Source organism: Tasmannia lanceolata, unplaced genomic scaffold (assembly GCF_043159265.1).
Source record: "Tasmannia lanceolata isolate RefF3 unplaced genomic scaffold, GAP_Taslan_0.1 ptg000037l, whole genome shotgun sequence".
Lineage (NCBI taxonomy): Eukaryota > Viridiplantae > Streptophyta > Magnoliopsida > Canellales > Winteraceae > Tasmannia > Tasmannia lanceolata.
In genome coordinates, this window is record NW_027518714.1 from 46825001 (window position 1) to 46842426 (window position 17426).

Here is a 17426-nt window from a genome sequence, read left to right on the forward strand (position 1 = left end):
GACAATTTTCAGGTATAATGGAAGATCCATCTAATTTTTTTGTATGGTGTTGCTTGGCTGTTTATCATGTGCGACGTAATATTTGCATCAAAATCTTAATTGTGAACTATTGCGTTGTTTGTTCAGTTTGTGAATTTTACAGATATTATGTCAAAAAATGTGCCTGTGCCCAAAAAGGAGACGGAGTTTGCACTTGCCTCGCTGATGGAAATACCTTCACAGTATAAAGCAACAACAGAGCTTAATATCTTGGGGTACTAACCTTTCATGTGTTCTATCTCTCGTGTCAGGTTTTCATTTTTGGAATTAGTGTGTATTCTGAGCTATATCACAAATATCATTCTCAGGAATTTCTCAGCAAGGGAAAATCTTGGGATTTATTAATTTTTTTTATTTTTCCAGGTTTACATTAGGAAAAAATGATAAAATTAAAATTATTTAAAAATATATAAAATTTAAGAAAAATTATAAAATAGAAATATCATAAAAATATTGGGATAATATCGTGATATTTTATGATAAAAATGAAAATATCGCTTTATTTTTAAAATCTCGGGATTATTTCTGGATTTTGTTGTTTTATCAAAATGTAACGAAAAAAATGCGATATTTGAAAATATCGGAGATATTTGTGACAGATTCTGAGGCCTAACCGACTACAATTCATTCTCTGTCCTTGTGCTCTAGCAGTCACCAGACTGGGGAGTCTCCAGAGAGGTTTCCTCTTCCCCCACCTCTTGGAAATTATGGCGCGTCTTCTTTCAACTCGAAGACATCTCAATATAGCAGTACTTCTCAACACAGTGGTTTCCAAAAAAGTGCAGCTCCTTTTCGTGGGCAAAATTCATCATTTAGCTCAACTCCATCCATGAGCTCTGCACCTGTAGGCACTGCTCCACCTGCAAGTGCTGCATCGGATAACCAGGTCCACTACTTCAAATGTTTTGAGTTTGGTTATGCCTTTATCTTTATTTATTGAAAATTTATTGCTTGCTATCAAAGTACAAAGAACAAACAAAGATAAATAAACCATTGAACCTAACCCCAGCTGGGGCCACCCATCTTTTCTGGTTCCTCAGGGTTACACGTTACATTTGTGTGAGTCGGTAGTTGACAGGGTCTAGTTTCCTGAAGTGCTGTAAATTGATTTATCTTTTTTAATTCGCACAGGTTTGCCCGATTTGCCTTACCGACCCCAAAGACATGGCTTTTGGATGCGGGCATCAGGTAAAATTTGAATCTTTGCACCCTCATCCCTTGTTGACATTCATCATCTCTTCTCTTTTGGAAAGTGTTTCCGTTACACAAACATGAGCGTTCAATACTTATCTGGAGTGTTTCATTACAGTTCCGGTAATTAATTATCTTTATTGACACTTGGTCGTGTGAAACATTCAACAAGTAATGCCTGCCTACAAGTTACATCTACCTCAAGGAAACAAAGAAAGAAAAAGAGAAAAAAAAGAAAAACAAAGAAAGAAAAATAGAAAAAAAAACAACGAAAGAAAAAGAGAAACTAATTGAGGTTCATCAAGAAAACAGATAACAAAATGTAGATTTGCTTTGGTTTGGAAATGTGTTTTTGATATGGTAGGATTCGAACAAAGAAGGCCTTATTTTCACTTTTCAGAGATAAGAATGGGTGATTCCTATTGCTAGGACTGTAATAGAGATATAAGAGAGATGCTTTCTCTTATATTCTTTTGCCTTATGTCTTCTGTCTTCATCTTTTTTTTCACGGTAGTGTCCTCTTTTCTCTCTTAGAATTATGGGTTTTGAGATTTTGTTACGTTAGTTCTTCCTCTTGCACATTTTAGAATTGTTGAGAGAAGTTGAAAAGAGAAAAGTGAGTTAGGGTTGTCTCCCCCTCACTGATTATTTATATACTGAAAGAACGGTACAATTACTAGAATGCCCATAGGTTTATTCTAACACTCCCCCTCAGGCTGCAATGTATAAGTTATACATTCCGAGCTTGCTACAATGTCACTCAACTTTGCTTTATTCAATGGTTTTGTGAACATATCAGTCAATTGTTCCACAGAATGAGTAAATATAGCACATATCTCCCCTTTCTAGATTCTCTGATGAATGAAATGACAGTCGACTTCGATATGCTTTGTTCGCTCTTGGAAGATTGGATTTGTCGCAATATAGATGTATGCACTGTTGTCACAATATAATTGTGAAGGCGAAGGAAACACAATGCCAGTCTCAGATAGGAGTGACCTCAACCAAATAATCTCTGTAGTAGTATGCGCCATGGCTTTGTATTCTGCCTCAACACTTGATTTTGCAATGACGTCCTGCTTTTTACTTTTCCATGAAACCAGGTTACCTCCCACAAAGGTACAATACCCGGTAGTTGATCTCCTATCAGCAGGAGATCCAGCCCAATCAACATCTGAGAACCCCTCAATTCGCGTATGACCATGCCGTTTGAATAATAAGCCATTTCCTGGTGCACCCTTCAGATATTTGAGAACTTGAACTACTGCATTCTAATGTGAAGTACGAGGAGAGGTCATGTACTGACTGACCACCTCAACAACATAGGATATATCAGGACAAGTAACAGTAAGGTATATGAGCTTGCCCACAAGCCTTCTATACCACCTACCAGGATCCTTCAACAAATCACCCTCTTCTGGAACTAGTTTTACATTGGGATCCATGGGTGGTGCAGCACAGGTTTCACACAGAGATTTCCTGTTTTCTCTAACAAATCCAAAACATACTTTCTCTGTGATAGAGATAAACCACTAGAGGAGTGCGACTTCTATCCCAAGGAAGTATCTGTGACGTCCCAAGTCCTTTGTAGCGAACTCTTTTTTGCAAGAAAGCCTTCAGTTTCTGAATTTCCCATGAGTTACTACCTGTAATAATGATGTCATCGACGTATACAATCAACATAATGCATCCTGCTGAGGACTGATGACTGAATACTGAATGATCCACGGCACACTGTTTGAGGCCAAACCTCATAACTGCCTCACTAAATCTGCCAAACATGCACGTGGAGACTGCTTCAACTCATATAATGATTTCCTGAGGCGACAGACTGATGAGGACAACTTCCTTTGAGCAACATAACCTGGAGGTTGCTCCATATACACCTCTTCAAGGAGGTCGCTATGCAGAAAAGCATTCTTCACATCTAACTGGTGAAGATGCCATCCATTATTGACTGCAAGGGACAACAGAACCCGAACGGAAGGTATTTTCGCTACCGGAGAAAATGTCTCATTGTAATCAACCTCGAAAGTCTGAGTGTACCCCTTAGCAACAAGACGAGCCTTCAGTCGCTCAATAGTTCTGTCAGGTAAATATTTAATGGGGAACACCCAACGGCAACCAACAGGTCGAGCACAAGTAGGTAAAGAAACCAGATCCCAAGTGTGTTTAGAATGTAGAGCACCCATCTCAAGGTCCACGGCAGCTCGCCAACCTGGGTGTTTGAGAGCCTCATCCAAAGACTGTGTTAACACAACAGAAGACATGGAGAGCACAAAACTTTTGAAAGCAGGTGTTAGACGATCATAAGAAACAAGCTGAGAGATAGGATGTGCAGTAGAGTGGGAACGAGTACGCGAAGCAATAGGAGAGTCAGAGAACTACAGGAGAAGGTGAGGTGGATACCTGAGTGGAGGGTAAAGGAATCTCCCCTGTGAAGATGATTTGTTAGGGTGAGGCTGCCGTGCTTGCTGCGGACGACGTTGATATTGAAACTTTATAGGTGGAGGATCTACTTTGGGAACACACGAGTCGACCTGACCAGGGGGCAATCAGAAGTGGATGGTAAAGATGCAGGAGCACTGTCTGGAATGACAGGAAGAGAGATGGAAACCTCAGGCGCCGAACTGGTGGAGGTAGGGACAGAAGTAGAACCGAAGAAGGGTTCGGACTCAAAGAATGTAACATCAGCCGAGACAAACCACCTACGCAGACATGGACTGTAGCATCGATATCCTTTATGGGTATGAGAGTAGCCCAGAAAGACACAAGACCAAGGATTAAGTTTATCGCGGCCAGCACCCAAATGATGGACAAAGCAGACACAGCCAAAGACACGGGGCGTAAGGGGGAAAGGCTCCCGCTGGGGGTATACTGTGCAAAAAGGAGAAGCATCATTCAGTATAGAGGACAGAAGGCGATTGGCAAGAAAACAGGCAATAAGATAGCTTCTGCCCAAAAAGATTCAGGGACTTGCATCTGAAAGAGTAGAGAACGTGCCACCTCAAGGAGATAAACGCAATTTCCTTTCGGCAACACCATTCTGTTGCGAGGTGTACGCACATGAGGATTGATGTATATTACCATGAGAGGAGAGGTAGTCCTGAAAACCATGACTAGTAGATAAAAACTCACGAGCGTTATCTGTACGAAGACATTTGAGATTGCAATCAAATTGATTCTTTATTTCAGCATGAAAGGATTGAAATGCAGAAAATACCTGAGAGCGGTCCTTCAAAAGATACACCCATGTCATACGTGAGTAATCATCAATAAAGACAATAAAATACTTGAATCCATTATTTGACGCGACCCTAGAAGGTCCCCATACATCAGAATGAACCAACTGAAACATATTATCGACTCGACTAATAACCTGGGAAGGGAAAGACACTCTATGATGCTTCTCGAGCTCACACGACGTACGCTGAAAAGGGGAAACAGAAGCAGGAACTAAAGATGTCTGCCTGAGGTGCTGAAGTGATGGGTGACCAAGGCGACAATGCCATTGAAAGGCATCCACGGAACTAGGTAAAGCAATAGACGGCGGACTGGAGTCAAGGCAATAAAGTCCATCAACCTCACGACCTGATGCAATCGTCCTCCCAGTCGAAAGGTCCTGAAATACACAATAAGAAGGGAAAAATGAGATAGAGCAAGCAAGATGCTTCGTAAGTTGACTCACAGAAAGTAAACTGAAGGGGACTTTGGGACACACAAGACAGATGATAGGGGTAGATGAGGTGAAGGACATGTGGTGCCAATACCGGTAATGGGAGTAGTGGAACCATCATCTAGAGTAATAAACTGAAAATTAGATGGAAATGATCGAAAAGAAGAAAGCTGAGACGAGTTACTAGTCATATGATTTGAGGTTCCTGAGTCAATGATCCAGGACCTTGAGCTAGAGAGTAAAGTCGTGGGTGAACTACCTGGTTGAGCAAAGCCTGTGGTGGGATGAGAGGAACTCTGTCACAGCCGTTGTAACTCCTCATAATCTGCCATCGTAAAACTGAAGGACTCATCAGCAGGGGTAGAACCAGGCGCAGAAGGCACTGTGTCAGAAGGAGCAGCTGTGGTGAGATGAGCAGAACGAGGTGGGCGAAGCTCTGGATGAAGCGTATAGCAAGTCTCGATCTGATAGCCATCATGTTGGCAATGGTAGAATAAGGGCGACCACTTCCACTACCAACACGCCCACCACCACGGCCACGAGCTCTGGAGAAAGAACCTCCTCTAGGTGGGTGAGAACCACTACCACCATCATATGCCGCGAGAGCCGAACTATCAGAGGGAAGCCGTGATGGGGGCTCACCAAGGCATTGTTGGGCACGAGAATAAGTCTCGTAACGACGGAATGGTGCCGGACCCGAGAATCTGCCGACGTAGATGGGTAAACTCTGGGCCTAGGCTCTCCAGGTAGTGCACCACTCGGATTTGTGCTCGCTGCCATCGGAGAACATTAACATCAGAAGTAAGTGGCATGAAGATGTCAAGTTGCTGACAGAGGGAAATGAACGGTCCATAGTGAGTCTCAAGAGATATGTCACCCCGAACCAGACGCATCCACTCCGAATAGGTGTTACAGATACGGGTGAGGTTCTCAACTCTATAATAGGTCACGGCAGTGTGATCCCATATCTCCTTGGCAGTCGGAAGGAGTATCATAGTGGAGGACATGGCAGGTGTCATGCTCTGCCAGAGAAGGCTATGAATCAAGGCATCTTCTTGTTTCCGGCGAGCATACGAAGGGTCCTTTGGAGAAGGGGGATCCTGACGAAGAAAACTGACTTTACCTCGTCCATGGAGGCATGTCTCAATTGCAACTTTCCAGGGTAAGTAGCTGGTGCCATCAAACTTGGCAATGTTCAACTGTGGGTAAGAATCCTCCACGGGTGCCAATGGAGAATAAGAAGAGGAAGAGGTAGGCGAGGGTGGTGGAGTTGCACCGGCATCAGTGATCATGCCAAGAGAAGGATCGACAATGACAGGGGGTTCCATAAGGACAACAAGAGACGGGAGAAATGAAATACCAACAACCAACGAATACAAATAGAGGAAGAAGAGATGGATGGACCACCAAACAGGGGGTTCCATGAGGACAACAAGAGACAGGAGAAATGAAATACCAACAACCAACGACTACAAATAGAGGAAGAAGAGATGGATGGACCACCAACTAATCAAGGAGAGGGCTCATAGCGCGGCCTCATGAGCCAAGGACAAGGGCATAGATGGGCCATAGTGAAGACGGGAAGAGACCGCGAAGAGGAAAATGAAGAACAATGGAACTAATTTAGCACATGAAAGGAGAAAGGGTAGAGGAAGAAAAATGTAAAATAGGGTTAGGGTTTTATATTTTTTATTTTGAAAGAAAAATAGGAGAGGAAGGGGCTGAGGGGCTAAGAGAGATGGGGCTGGAGGGTTTAGGGAGAGCAAAATTGAACAGGGGTTATATTTTAAGTTATAGGTTGGTTGGTTTTAAATGCAATTTTTGTACCCACAAATTGGGTTTTGTTTGTGTTTAAACTCGTAGTGACAGTTGTCGGAATATCCAGTATGATAAAACATACTTTAGAATATGTTCAATCAGTGCATCAATGAGTTGTTGTGTTTCGTAGGGTACGGGTGTGTTTTTTGAATTTGATAGGGGTATTGAATGCCGAATTCAGCAAACCTTAAGAAAAGGTTTCGTGATAGGGCGATATAATTTTAATCAATTCCAAAAATATAATACATCTACATAATAATTTGGTTACAACAGTCAACATATAGGATTCATAATACTAGGAAGCACGGGTATTCTCCAGAGGCCCACACACCCATGTCGGATGCGTATTAGGTGCGGGTGCGCCTTGGGTGCGTACCGGATGCACACCCAAATAGCTTGTGTTAAAATAACAGCTTAGGTACGTACCAGGTGCATACCGGGTACGCACTGAAACCATATTTTTCAACATGAAGTGTACGGTCCACACCATAGGATGATCCAAGCCGTCCATTTGATGGTCAACAACGTAAGTAGGTTGTGTTAGACCAAAAATCGGTAACAGGTACAGCAGTGGCGTAAGAGCTGAGAGCGAGTGACGAGGGAGGATGAGTATGAGTCCTGTGGTGAGTGCTTAGTCCTGCACAAGGCAAACGAGGTCAGAAGACCAGACCGGATTTTACTCCGGACAGGTCCTTCGACACTCAAGTCAGTATGAGCAAGAGTGAAGGGAAGTCAGAGTTTTTAGGGAGAAGAGGGTTTTTAGCATTACCCATGAGTCTGAGCTTTAGTCCCCTATTTATAGGGAAAATCTGTTGAGGTGTCCTGGACAGGTGTCCAGGACAGGTGGCGGCCTGTGAGAGGCTGGATCTCACCTACTCTGAACAGGTGGCAGCCTGTGAGAGGCTGAGTCTCACCTACTCTGGGACAGGTGGCAGCCTGTGAGAGGCTGGGTCTCACCTACTTTGGGACAGGTGGCAGCCTGTGAGAGGCTGGATCTCACCTACTCTGAACAGGTGGCAGCCTGTGAGAGGCTGAGTCTCACCTACTCTGGGACAGGTGGCAGCCTGTGAGAGGCTGAGTCTCACCTACTCTGGGACAGGTGGCAGCCTGTGAGAGGCTGAGTCTCACCTACTCTGGGACAGGTGGCAGCCTGTGAGAGGCTGGTGTTTTCACACCCCATCAGTTGCCCCCCAGTTTTCCAAGTCATTGAAGGACTTGGGAAAGTGTGATCACTCGTTTTTCTGGATGGGGAGACGTTGTTCGGGGGTGAATCGAAGAATTTAGCACGGAGTCCGGAGTTCGCAGTCCGGATTTCGGAGTTCGGAGTTCGCAGTCCGGCGTCCGGAGTACGGCTTCAACCGGACTGGCTTCTGGCGCATCACAGAGTCAAATATCCAGTCCGGAGTTCGCAGTCCGGAGTCCGGAGTTGGGAGTTCGCAGTCCGGAGTACGGCTTCAACCGGACTGGCTCCTAATGCTTCACAGAGTCAAATATCCAGTCCGGAGTTCGCAGTCCGGAGTCCGGAGTTGGGAGTTCGCAGTCCGGAGTACGGCTTCAACCGGACTGGCTCCTGGCGCAACACAGAGTCAAATATCCAGTCCGGAGTTCGCAGTCCGGAGTCCGGAGGTGGGAGTTCGCAGTTCGCAGTCCGGTGTCCGGAGTACGGCTTCAACCGGACTGGCTCCTGGCGCAACACAGAGTCGAATATCCAGTCCGGAGTTCGCAGTCCGGAGTCCGGAGTTGGGAGTTCGCAGTCCGGAGTACGGCTTCAACCGGACTGGCTCCTAATGCTTCACAGAACGCGTTATATTCAGTACGGTTTTTTCCGGACTGAATTTTGTCTTCTAGCGGCCAGTCCGGTGCGGACCGGACTGATTTTTGTCGTCTTGTGAGAACGCGTTATATCCAGTACGGTTTTTTCCGGACTGAATTTTGTCCTCTAGCGGCCAGTCCGGTGCGGACCGGACTGATTTTTGTCGTCTTGTGAGAACGCGTTATATCCAGTACGGTTTTTTCCGGACTGAATTTTGTCTTCTAGCGGCCAGTTCGGTGCGGACCGGACTGATTTTTGTCGTCTTGTGAGAACGCGTTATATCCAGTACGGTTTTTTTCGGACTGAATTTTGTCTTCTAGCGGCCAGTTCGGTGCGGACCGGACTGATTTTTGTCGTCTTGTGAGAACGCGTTATATCCAGTACGGTTTTTTCCGGACTGAATTTTGTCTTCTAGCGGCCAGTCCGGTGCGGACCGGACTGATTTTTGTCGTCTTGTGAGAACGCGTTATATCCAGTACGGTTTTTTCCGGACTGAATTTTGTCTTCTAGCGGCCAGTCCGGTGCGGACCGGACTGATTTTTGTCGTCTTGTGAGAACGCGTTATATCCAGTACGGTTTTTTCCGGACTGAATGCCGAGTGCGGAGTGCGGAGTGCGGAGTGCGGAGATCCACCTTTGGGACGTGAATGTTTACGCGCGTGCTTGATCGTATTGATGGTGGGAGAATGTGTCCGTCATAAATAGGGGACACGTGGCGCAATCCGGATGGCCTCGAGATGCGTGCATCGCATTTATTACCCCACCGCCTCCGAAAAACTATATAAGGAGGTTTACCCCCCTTCACTTTTTACTTTTTACCTTTCATCTTTTTCTCTTCTTGCTCTGGGAGTCTCCACTTCTCAGTTCGCAGCTCGCAGTCCGCAGATCGCAGATCGCAGTTCGCAGCCCGTAGCTCGCAGTCGCGTTCCAAGATCTTTTAAGAGCTCCACTCACCGGTATTCCTCTCAGCCCTTCCTTTTACTATGTCTGATAGTACTTCCGATTCCGAGTCCGGTACGGGGTCCTCCACTAGCAGTATTTCGGAGTTTAGGATGCCTCAGGAGCCTTTTTTGGCTAGTCCGTCTGATAGGATAGACCTTGTAGATAGTGACGACGGAGGGGATAGGGATGAAGTGATCTTAGATCTGAATGCCACTCCACCCTTGACTGGCAGTCTCCCGCGAGCAGGAGGGAGTGTTGAGAGCGACGTTGCTGAAGCGTCCACAACATTCCTTCCTGGCCGGGCCGTGGAGGTGATCGCTAGAGCGCGGATGGATGCCGATCCAAAATACAACTTGCGAGCTCTAGTCGAGGAGAACTACCTCACCAGATCTATGCTGGGAGACATCAGGGATAAATACTGTGTGCCCCCGAGATTTGAGCTGAGGGCAGCTATAGAGGGAGACAGAGCCTGCAACGAGAGCCAGGATCTCTGTATTTATGAGGAGTCACTGAGGGCAGGACTCCGATTTCCGTTGCACCCCTTTTTCTCAGCGGTGCTGCGATACTACGGACTAGCCCCGGCCCAGGTAGCTCCGAACTCATGGAGATTATTAGTTGGGTTTTTATACCTCGTCCACGGTCGGTTAGAGAGGAGCGTGACTTTGTCACTGTTCCGTGCTTGTGCACACCTGAAGAAGCATAAAGAAGGGGGCTGGATCTACATTAGCCAGCGCCCTGAACGAAAGATAATCACTGGCATTCCTTCGTCGATTCACTCGTGGAAGAACAGATTCTTCTATGTTGTGGATCAGGAGGCCAGTGAGCCCTGGTCCGTCCCTCTAGTGTGGGACACTCTAGATACCTCAAAACTGAGTCGAAAGCCGCTCCTCGAAGGTGAGGACAGTATAACATTCGCCTTGATGCGGAAGGAGATTGAGCAATCGGGCCTCATCCGTTGTAAGGAGTTTTCTGAAGAGGCGATTCTGGTCGGGCTGGGCGTGAGTGCCGCGACTCCAGAACGTATGTAGCTAGACTTGTCTATGCAATCTGTTTATTTTTTTTTTATATACTTGCTTCTGACCGTTGGCTGCTCATTTGTCTTGCAGAGATGAAGAAACAATCAACCGTCGAGAAAATCAGGCAGGGAGCTCAGCCGCGGGCACAAGAAGGTGCTCAACAGGCGCAGCAGGAGCGCCAGAAGAGAAAAGCGACTGTGCTGGGGAGTCCGGCCCCGTCACAGGGCATTCCTCCCCCATCCCAGAAGCCCAAGACTAAGGTGAAGCTAATAGGCCCCTTTGCTCAGGGCGGTGGCTCTTCTAAGTCCGGTGGTGCTTCTACCGGAGCCGGTTCTGGGGCTCGCCCTCCTGCGGGGATTAGTGAGCAAGTCTTTCGACCCAATTGGGCCGTTCTGAAGGATGACACTGCCTTAGGCGAGAGCCGGGTAGCAGCAGAGCTTATGAGCAAGTGTTTGCTGCAGAAGGACAAGCAACAGGTCCTTTACGAGCCGCCAGCTACAGGAGAGGAGGCCGTGTTGTCCTCCGCTTACCAGGTAAGGAAGTAGTGCTTCGATTTGCTAACTTTCTGCTCATTTCTTTCTTTCACCATACTGATGCCTGTTTCTTTCTGTTCTTTCTTCAGATCTTGCTATACTATAATGACCTCAAGGAGAAGAGTAAGAGCTTCTCTCAAGCCATTACTTCATCTGAAGAGGTGAACGGAAAGTTGGCCGTTGAGGTGCAGGAGCTTCAAACGAGCATCGGGCGAATAGAGGAGGAGAGGAAGTTGTTAAAAGAAGATCTGGCCGCAGAGAAGAGGAAACTGGCCAAGGCTGCTGAAGCCATGGAGGCTCAAAGAGGAAGGGCCACTGACAGACAGGAGAAGGCAGTAAAAGAGGCCACAGAGGCAAAGGAGGCTGAACTTTTCAGCCTGTCGAGCGAGGCTTACAGTCTTGGATACTACGACTGCCTCCAGGAGCTCCAGGCCTGCAATCCAAATCTGTTGATGCAGAACATGACTCTCCCTGCCAGGCCGAAGATTACTGATGAGGAGCCAGATACTCCTGCTGATACTCCTGCTGACATCCCCTCTCTTCCAGATGCTTAGATTTTATTTTTCTTTTTTGTTTTGTTGTGACCTCTTTTTGTAATGGTCCTTGAGACCCTACAGCTCTTACCAGCATGTTTAAAGTGAATTTTGTAATGGCCCTCGAGGCCCCACATATCCTGATCAATGAAATTTGTCTGTCTCTGATACTTCTCAGCTGAGTAATTTGCTTGACTTTGTCTTTTATTTTGATAACCTGTGAGTGAGGCCGTTGATGGTCGAATTGCGACAAACTGGTCTTTTAACAAGTACCCAAGTTTTGTGAACTGGGTTTCCAGTGCGTACCCGAGTTTGAGAACTGGGTTTCCAGTGCGTACCCGAGTTTGAGAACTGGGTTTCCAGTGCGTACCCGAGTTTGAGAACTGGGTTTCCAGTGCGTACCCGAGTTTGAGAACTGGGTTTCCAGTGCGTACCCGAGTTTAAGAACTGGGTTTCCAGTGCGTACCCAAGTTTAAGAACTGGGTTTCCAGTGCGTACCCAAGTTTTGTGAACTGGGTTTCCAGTGCGTACCCAAGTTTAAGAACTGGGTTTCCAGTGCGTACCCAAGTTTTGTGAACTGGGTTTCCAGTGCGTACCCAAGTTTTGTGAACTGGGTTTCCAGTGCGTACCCAAGTTTTGTGAACTGGGTTTCCAGTGCGTACCCAAGTTTAAGAACTGGGTTTCCAGTGCGTACCCGAGTTTGAGAACTGGGTTTCCAGTGCGTACCCGAGTTTAAGAACTGGGTTTCCAGTGCGTACCCAAGTTTAAGAACTGGGTTTCCAGTGCGTACCCGAGTTTGAGAACTGGGTTTCCAGTGCGTACCCGAGTTTAAGAACTGGGTTTCCAGTGCGTACCCAAGTTTAAGAACTGGGTTTCCAGTGCGTACCCGAGTTTGAGAACTGGGTTTCCAGTGCGTACCCGAGTTTAAGAACTGGGTTTCCAGTGCGTACCCAAGTTTAAGAACTGGGTTTCCAGTGCGTACCCGAGTTTTGTGAACTGGGTTTCCAGTGCGTACCCCAGTTTTGTGAACTGGGTTTCCGGATATAAAAATGACACTGAATTTGCAAGAAGATTATTTATTCATAACAACAAATATACAAATATACAACTTTACAAGATCACCTTTTCATGCCGGATAGTTCGACTACTGATAATATTTCCTGAGGTTTTTGGAGTTCCATGCATGAGGTAATAGGTGCTCCTCCAGTGTCTCTAGCCTGTAGCTTCCTGGCCGGATAACTTCCTTCACTCGGTAGGGTCCCTCCCAAGTTGGGGAAAGTTTCCCTACTTTCGTCGGCTGGGAGACGGCTGCCTTTCTTAGGACCAGATCCCCTGTCCTGAATTCTCTGGGGCGGATTTTGGAGTCGTGATAATTCGACACCTTCTGCTTATAAGCGGCGACCCGGATTCGAGATTCCTCCCGGATTTCTTCTAGTAAGTCGAGGTTGGCGCGGAGTCCGTCGCTGTTCAGTTGCTCATGGAAACTGATGACTCTGGGAGATGGGGTGCCTATATCAACAGGTATCACGGCTTCAGTTCCAAAAGAGAGGTTGAATGGTGATTCACCAGTCGTCGTGCGAGGAGTGGTGCGGTAAGCCCACAGAACATGGTAGAGCTCATCTGCCCACCGGCCAGCCTTTTCATCCAGCCTTTTCTTTATCCCTTGAAGCAAGATCCTATTGGTTACTTCCGTTTGCCCATTGGTCTGGGGGTGAGCTACCGAAGTGAATCTCTGTTCAATCTTTAGGTCAGAGCAGAACTTCCGAAAGTTCCGGCAGTCGAACTGTTTGCCGTTATCTGTGATTAAGGCACGGGGAATCCCAAATCTGCAGACCACTGCCTTCCAGAAGAAATTCTGTATATTCTGCTCAGTGATCTGGGCTAGAGGTTCTGCCTCCACCCACTTGGTGAAGTAGTCGATTGCCACTACTACGAATATGCGCTTTCCGGAAGCCGGTGGAAAAGGACCCAGAATGTCCATCCCCCATACTGCAAAAGGGAGTGGACTGATAATCGGAGCCATCGCCACAGCAGGCTGGTGGATGGTGGGGGAGAATTTCTGGCACCTCTCGCACTTTTTAACCAGATTCAGCGCGTCTTGTCGTATGGTGGGCCAATACAATCCTCTGAGGAGTACCTTGATTGCCAGGGCTTTGCCCCCCAGATGTTCTCCACAGATTCCTTCATGAGTCTCTTGCAATGCGTACGCAGCGTCGCTTGGTCCCAGACACTTAAGGTACGGGAGAGTGTAGGACCTTTTATACAAAATGTCACTGCTGAGGGAGAATCGGGCCGCTCTCTGTATCACCTTACGGGCTTCCTTCTTATCTTCGGGAAGCTTTTCGTCCCGTAAGTAGTGAATGATCTCGTCCATCCAGCACGGCTCGTTCTCCACCTGCATTATTTCTGCGGCTTCTCTTTCGATGCTAGATCTTTGTAGGAATTCCATACATATTCTTCCAAGAGTGGTGTACCCAGAGGCAGCCAGCTTCGACAGTACATCTGCTTTGGCATTTTCCGTTCGTGGTACCCTGATGACCTCGAAACTGGCAAACCGACTGGAGAGCTGATGAACCTTGGCAAGATACTTAACCATACGCTCATCTCGTGCTTCGTAGACCCCTTGGATCTGATTTGCTACCAGCTGTGAGTCGCAGTATGCTTTTAATTTCCGGGCGCCGGTCTGAATTGCTAGGTTCATTCCGGCAAGGAGGGCTTCATATTCTGCCTCATTGTTAGACGCGCGGAATCCGAATCTCAGAGCATAATCCGCAGTGAACCCCTCAGGCCCAGTGAGGATGAGGCCTGCTCCACAGCCGTTTTTATTTGAAGAACCGTCGACATATACTTCCCAAGTTGGTGTGCTGGTCATGGAGTCCTGCTCTGCCAGCGGTTGCAAGATTTCTGTCTGAGTTTCTGCTATGCATTCGTCAGGAACCGCTTTCTCTGCAACTGGGAGTTGTACCGTTTCAGGGTCGGCGACTTGCTGGGGGACGGTGCACTCTGCTACGAAATCTGCCAGAACTTGCGCCTTGATGGCTGGCCTTGGAACGTACTGGATGTCGAACTCGCTCAGCTCTACGGCCCATTTCACAAGTCGTCCGGAGATATCTGGTCGATGGAGTACTTGCCGGAGCGGCTGGTCAGTCAAGACCTTTACAGTATGAGCTTGAAAGTACGGTCTTAATTTTCTTGCAGCCATTACCAGCGCGTAAGCCAATTTCTCGACCCGCTGGTACCTTGTTTCTGCGTCGTGAAGAACCTTGCTGACATAATAGATTGGTTTTTGCTGGCGGTGCTCCTCGCGGACGAGGACAGCTGCCAGTGCCGTGGAGCTAACGGAGAGATATAGAAATAATTCCTCACCTGGCTCCGGCTTTGTTAATAATGGCGGGGAGGACAGATACCTCTTCAGCTCGTCGAAGGCAATCTGGCATTCTTCCGTCCAGGGCGCAGTTTTGAGGCCCTTAACCGCACTGAAAAAAGGCAGGCATCTCTCCGCCGATTTGGAGATGAAGCGACCCAGCGCCGCTATCATTCCGGTGAGCCGCTGAACTTCTCTGATGGTTCTTGGGGCGGTAAGCTCTATCACAGCTCTGATCTTCTCGGGATTTGCTTCTATCCCTCGCTGACTCACCATGAATCCCAAGAACTTCCCCGAACTGACACCAAAGGTGCACTTGGTGGGGTTGAGTTTCATGTTGTGCTTCTTGAGGACCTGAAATGTTTCTCTGAGATCAGACACGTGGTCCTGTGCGCTTCGACTTTTGACCAGCATATCATCCACATACACTTCCATATTTCGGCCGATCTGGTTCTGAAAAAGTCTGTTCACCAGCCTTTGGTAAGTAGCTCCGGCGTTTTTGAGGCCGAAGGGCATGACTCGGTAGCAATAAGTCCCTTGATCTGTGACGAATGAGGTCTTTGGTATATCCGATTCGTACATCCTGATCTGGTTATATCCGGAGAAGGCGTCCATGAAGCTCAACAGTTCATGACCCGCTGTGGCGTCGATGAGCTGATCGATCTTCGGGAGCGGATAACTGTCCTTGGGACAAGCCTTATTCAGATCAGTAAAATCGACGCAGGTTCTCCACTTTCCATTAGTCTTTTTGACTAGGACTACATTTGCTAGCCAGTCCGGATATCGAATCTCGCGAATGAAGTCAGCCTTCAGAAGCCTCTCCACTTCTTCTTTTATTGCCTGTCGCCTTTCAAAAGCAAAGTGTCTCCTTTTCTGTTTCACCGGTCTGCAGGTTGAATCGACACCAAGCCTATGAGTGCTGATCTCTGGATCGATGCCGGGCATATCGGCAGGAACCCATGCAAAGACATCTGCATTGCCCTGGAGAAACTCGGTGAGTTGATGTTGAAGGCTACTACTAAGGGAGGAACCGATCAGAGCGACTTTCTCACCGTCCTCCGGGCACAGTGGGATGGAGAGTAGGTCCTCAGCGGGTTGAGTACCCCTGAGTTCGTCCCTTACATCAAGCAGTTCGATTGGCAGTGATTCCACTGCGTTTTTTCCTTTCAGTGCCATTGCATAGCACTCCCTTGATTGAGGCTGATCTCCGCGGACTTCCCCCACACCATTAGGGGTTATGAATTTCATTTTTTGGTGGTAGGCTGAGGCGACTGCTCGGATCAGATTCTGGCCAGGCCGTCCCAAGATAGCATTATAGACCGAGGTGGCCTTCACTACCAGGAAGTTAACCATGGCGAACGCTTGACATGGTGAATCTCCGACAAGAACAGGGAGCTCGATCTGCCCTACCACTTTTACGACCTCTCCGGAGAAGCCGAACAAGTCTGAGTTCGCCGGCCTTAGACGGTCGTCGCCTATCATCATTTTCTCGAAGGCATGGTAGTATAGAATATCCGCTGAGCTCCCGTTGTCCACAAGAATCTTCTTTACCTCCCAGTTGGCAACGAGCATGGTTAACACCAATGCATCGTCGTGGGGCAAAATAAGGCTGTCCAGATCTGCGTCTGAGAAGGAGATCTCATTCTCCGTTCTTGACTTTTTGCTGGTTGAGTGAACGGCGTTAACTTGCCGTGCATATGCTTTTCGAGCAGCAGAGGAGGTGCCCCCGGCGGCTGGTCCGCCCATGATTGTATTGATAACCCCCCTTGGTTGAGATCGGGGTGCCTCAGGCTGCGCGTTGGTGACCTGAGAAGTCTTATCCTGAGGAGGCGGCTGCGGTGATCTTCGAGGGCTACGGCCCTGCGGACTCTTTCCTTTGCGCCCTTGGGTGCGGCCGTCATTCTGGATGTATTTTTTCAAATAACCCCGGCTGATTAGCTGCTCAATTTCTCCCTTGAGCTGCCAGCAATCCTCTGTGTCATGGCCGTGGTCCTTGTGGAACCGACAGTACTTTGATGGATCTCTTCTGTTTCCTTTGGAGATCATTCTAGGCGGCCACTTCACAAACTCCTCCTCACTGATCGCCGCCAGTATGTGCTTTCTAGAGGTATTGAGAGGTGTGAAGTTCTCTTCTCTTCTCTGAGGGGGTGGAGACTTCTCTTTCCTGGGAGGTTTATCCTCCCTACGCTGTTTAGGCAGATTCTTTTCTTCAGAGGTTATCCTCCGGTTTGAATTAAGAGCTGCCAGTGTTTCTTCCACTGTTATGTACTCTTCTGCCCCGGCCATGAGATCCGCCAGTGAGCGCGGATTTTGCCGAGCCACCGCTCGACGGAAATCATCAGATCTTGCACCGGTGAGGAGTGCGTTCATAGCCGCTGAGGGATCTAAATTGGGCACCTGTAGTGCCTCCCTGTTGAAGCGGCGGACGAACACCTTCAGGGGCTCATTGTCTTCCTGTCGCAAGGCCATCAGGGAAGCTGTTGTTTTCTTTGGCCTGCGGCT

General features: G+C 47.8%; 2 protein-coding genes across 2 annotated transcripts in view; both read left to right on the forward strand.

The window, feature by feature from the left end:
* Window positions 1-17426, forward strand: part of LOC143862562 (E3 ubiquitin-protein ligase RGLG2-like) — a 40830-nt gene that overhangs the window by 20105 nt on the left and 3299 nt on the right. Inside the window, exons 8-11 of the mRNA XM_077373631.1 lie at window positions 1-12; window positions 127-254; window positions 691-925; window positions 1171-1227. The exon at window positions 1-12 is cut by the window's left edge and continues 94 nt beyond it. Coding sequence (XP_077229746.1) covers window positions 1-12; window positions 127-254; window positions 691-925; window positions 1171-1227 — 432 coding nt within the window. The remainder of the gene's footprint in view (window positions 13-126; window positions 255-690; window positions 926-1170; window positions 1228-17426) is intronic.
* LOC143862665 (uncharacterized) lies at window positions 10587-11737 on the forward strand. Its single transcript, XM_077373734.1, has 2 exons — window positions 10587-11027; window positions 11117-11737. Exons 1-2 carry the CDS (start codon window positions 10587-10589, stop codon window positions 11579-11581), a joined length of 906 nt encoding a protein of 301 aa, XP_077229849.1. The 3' UTR covers window positions 11582-11737.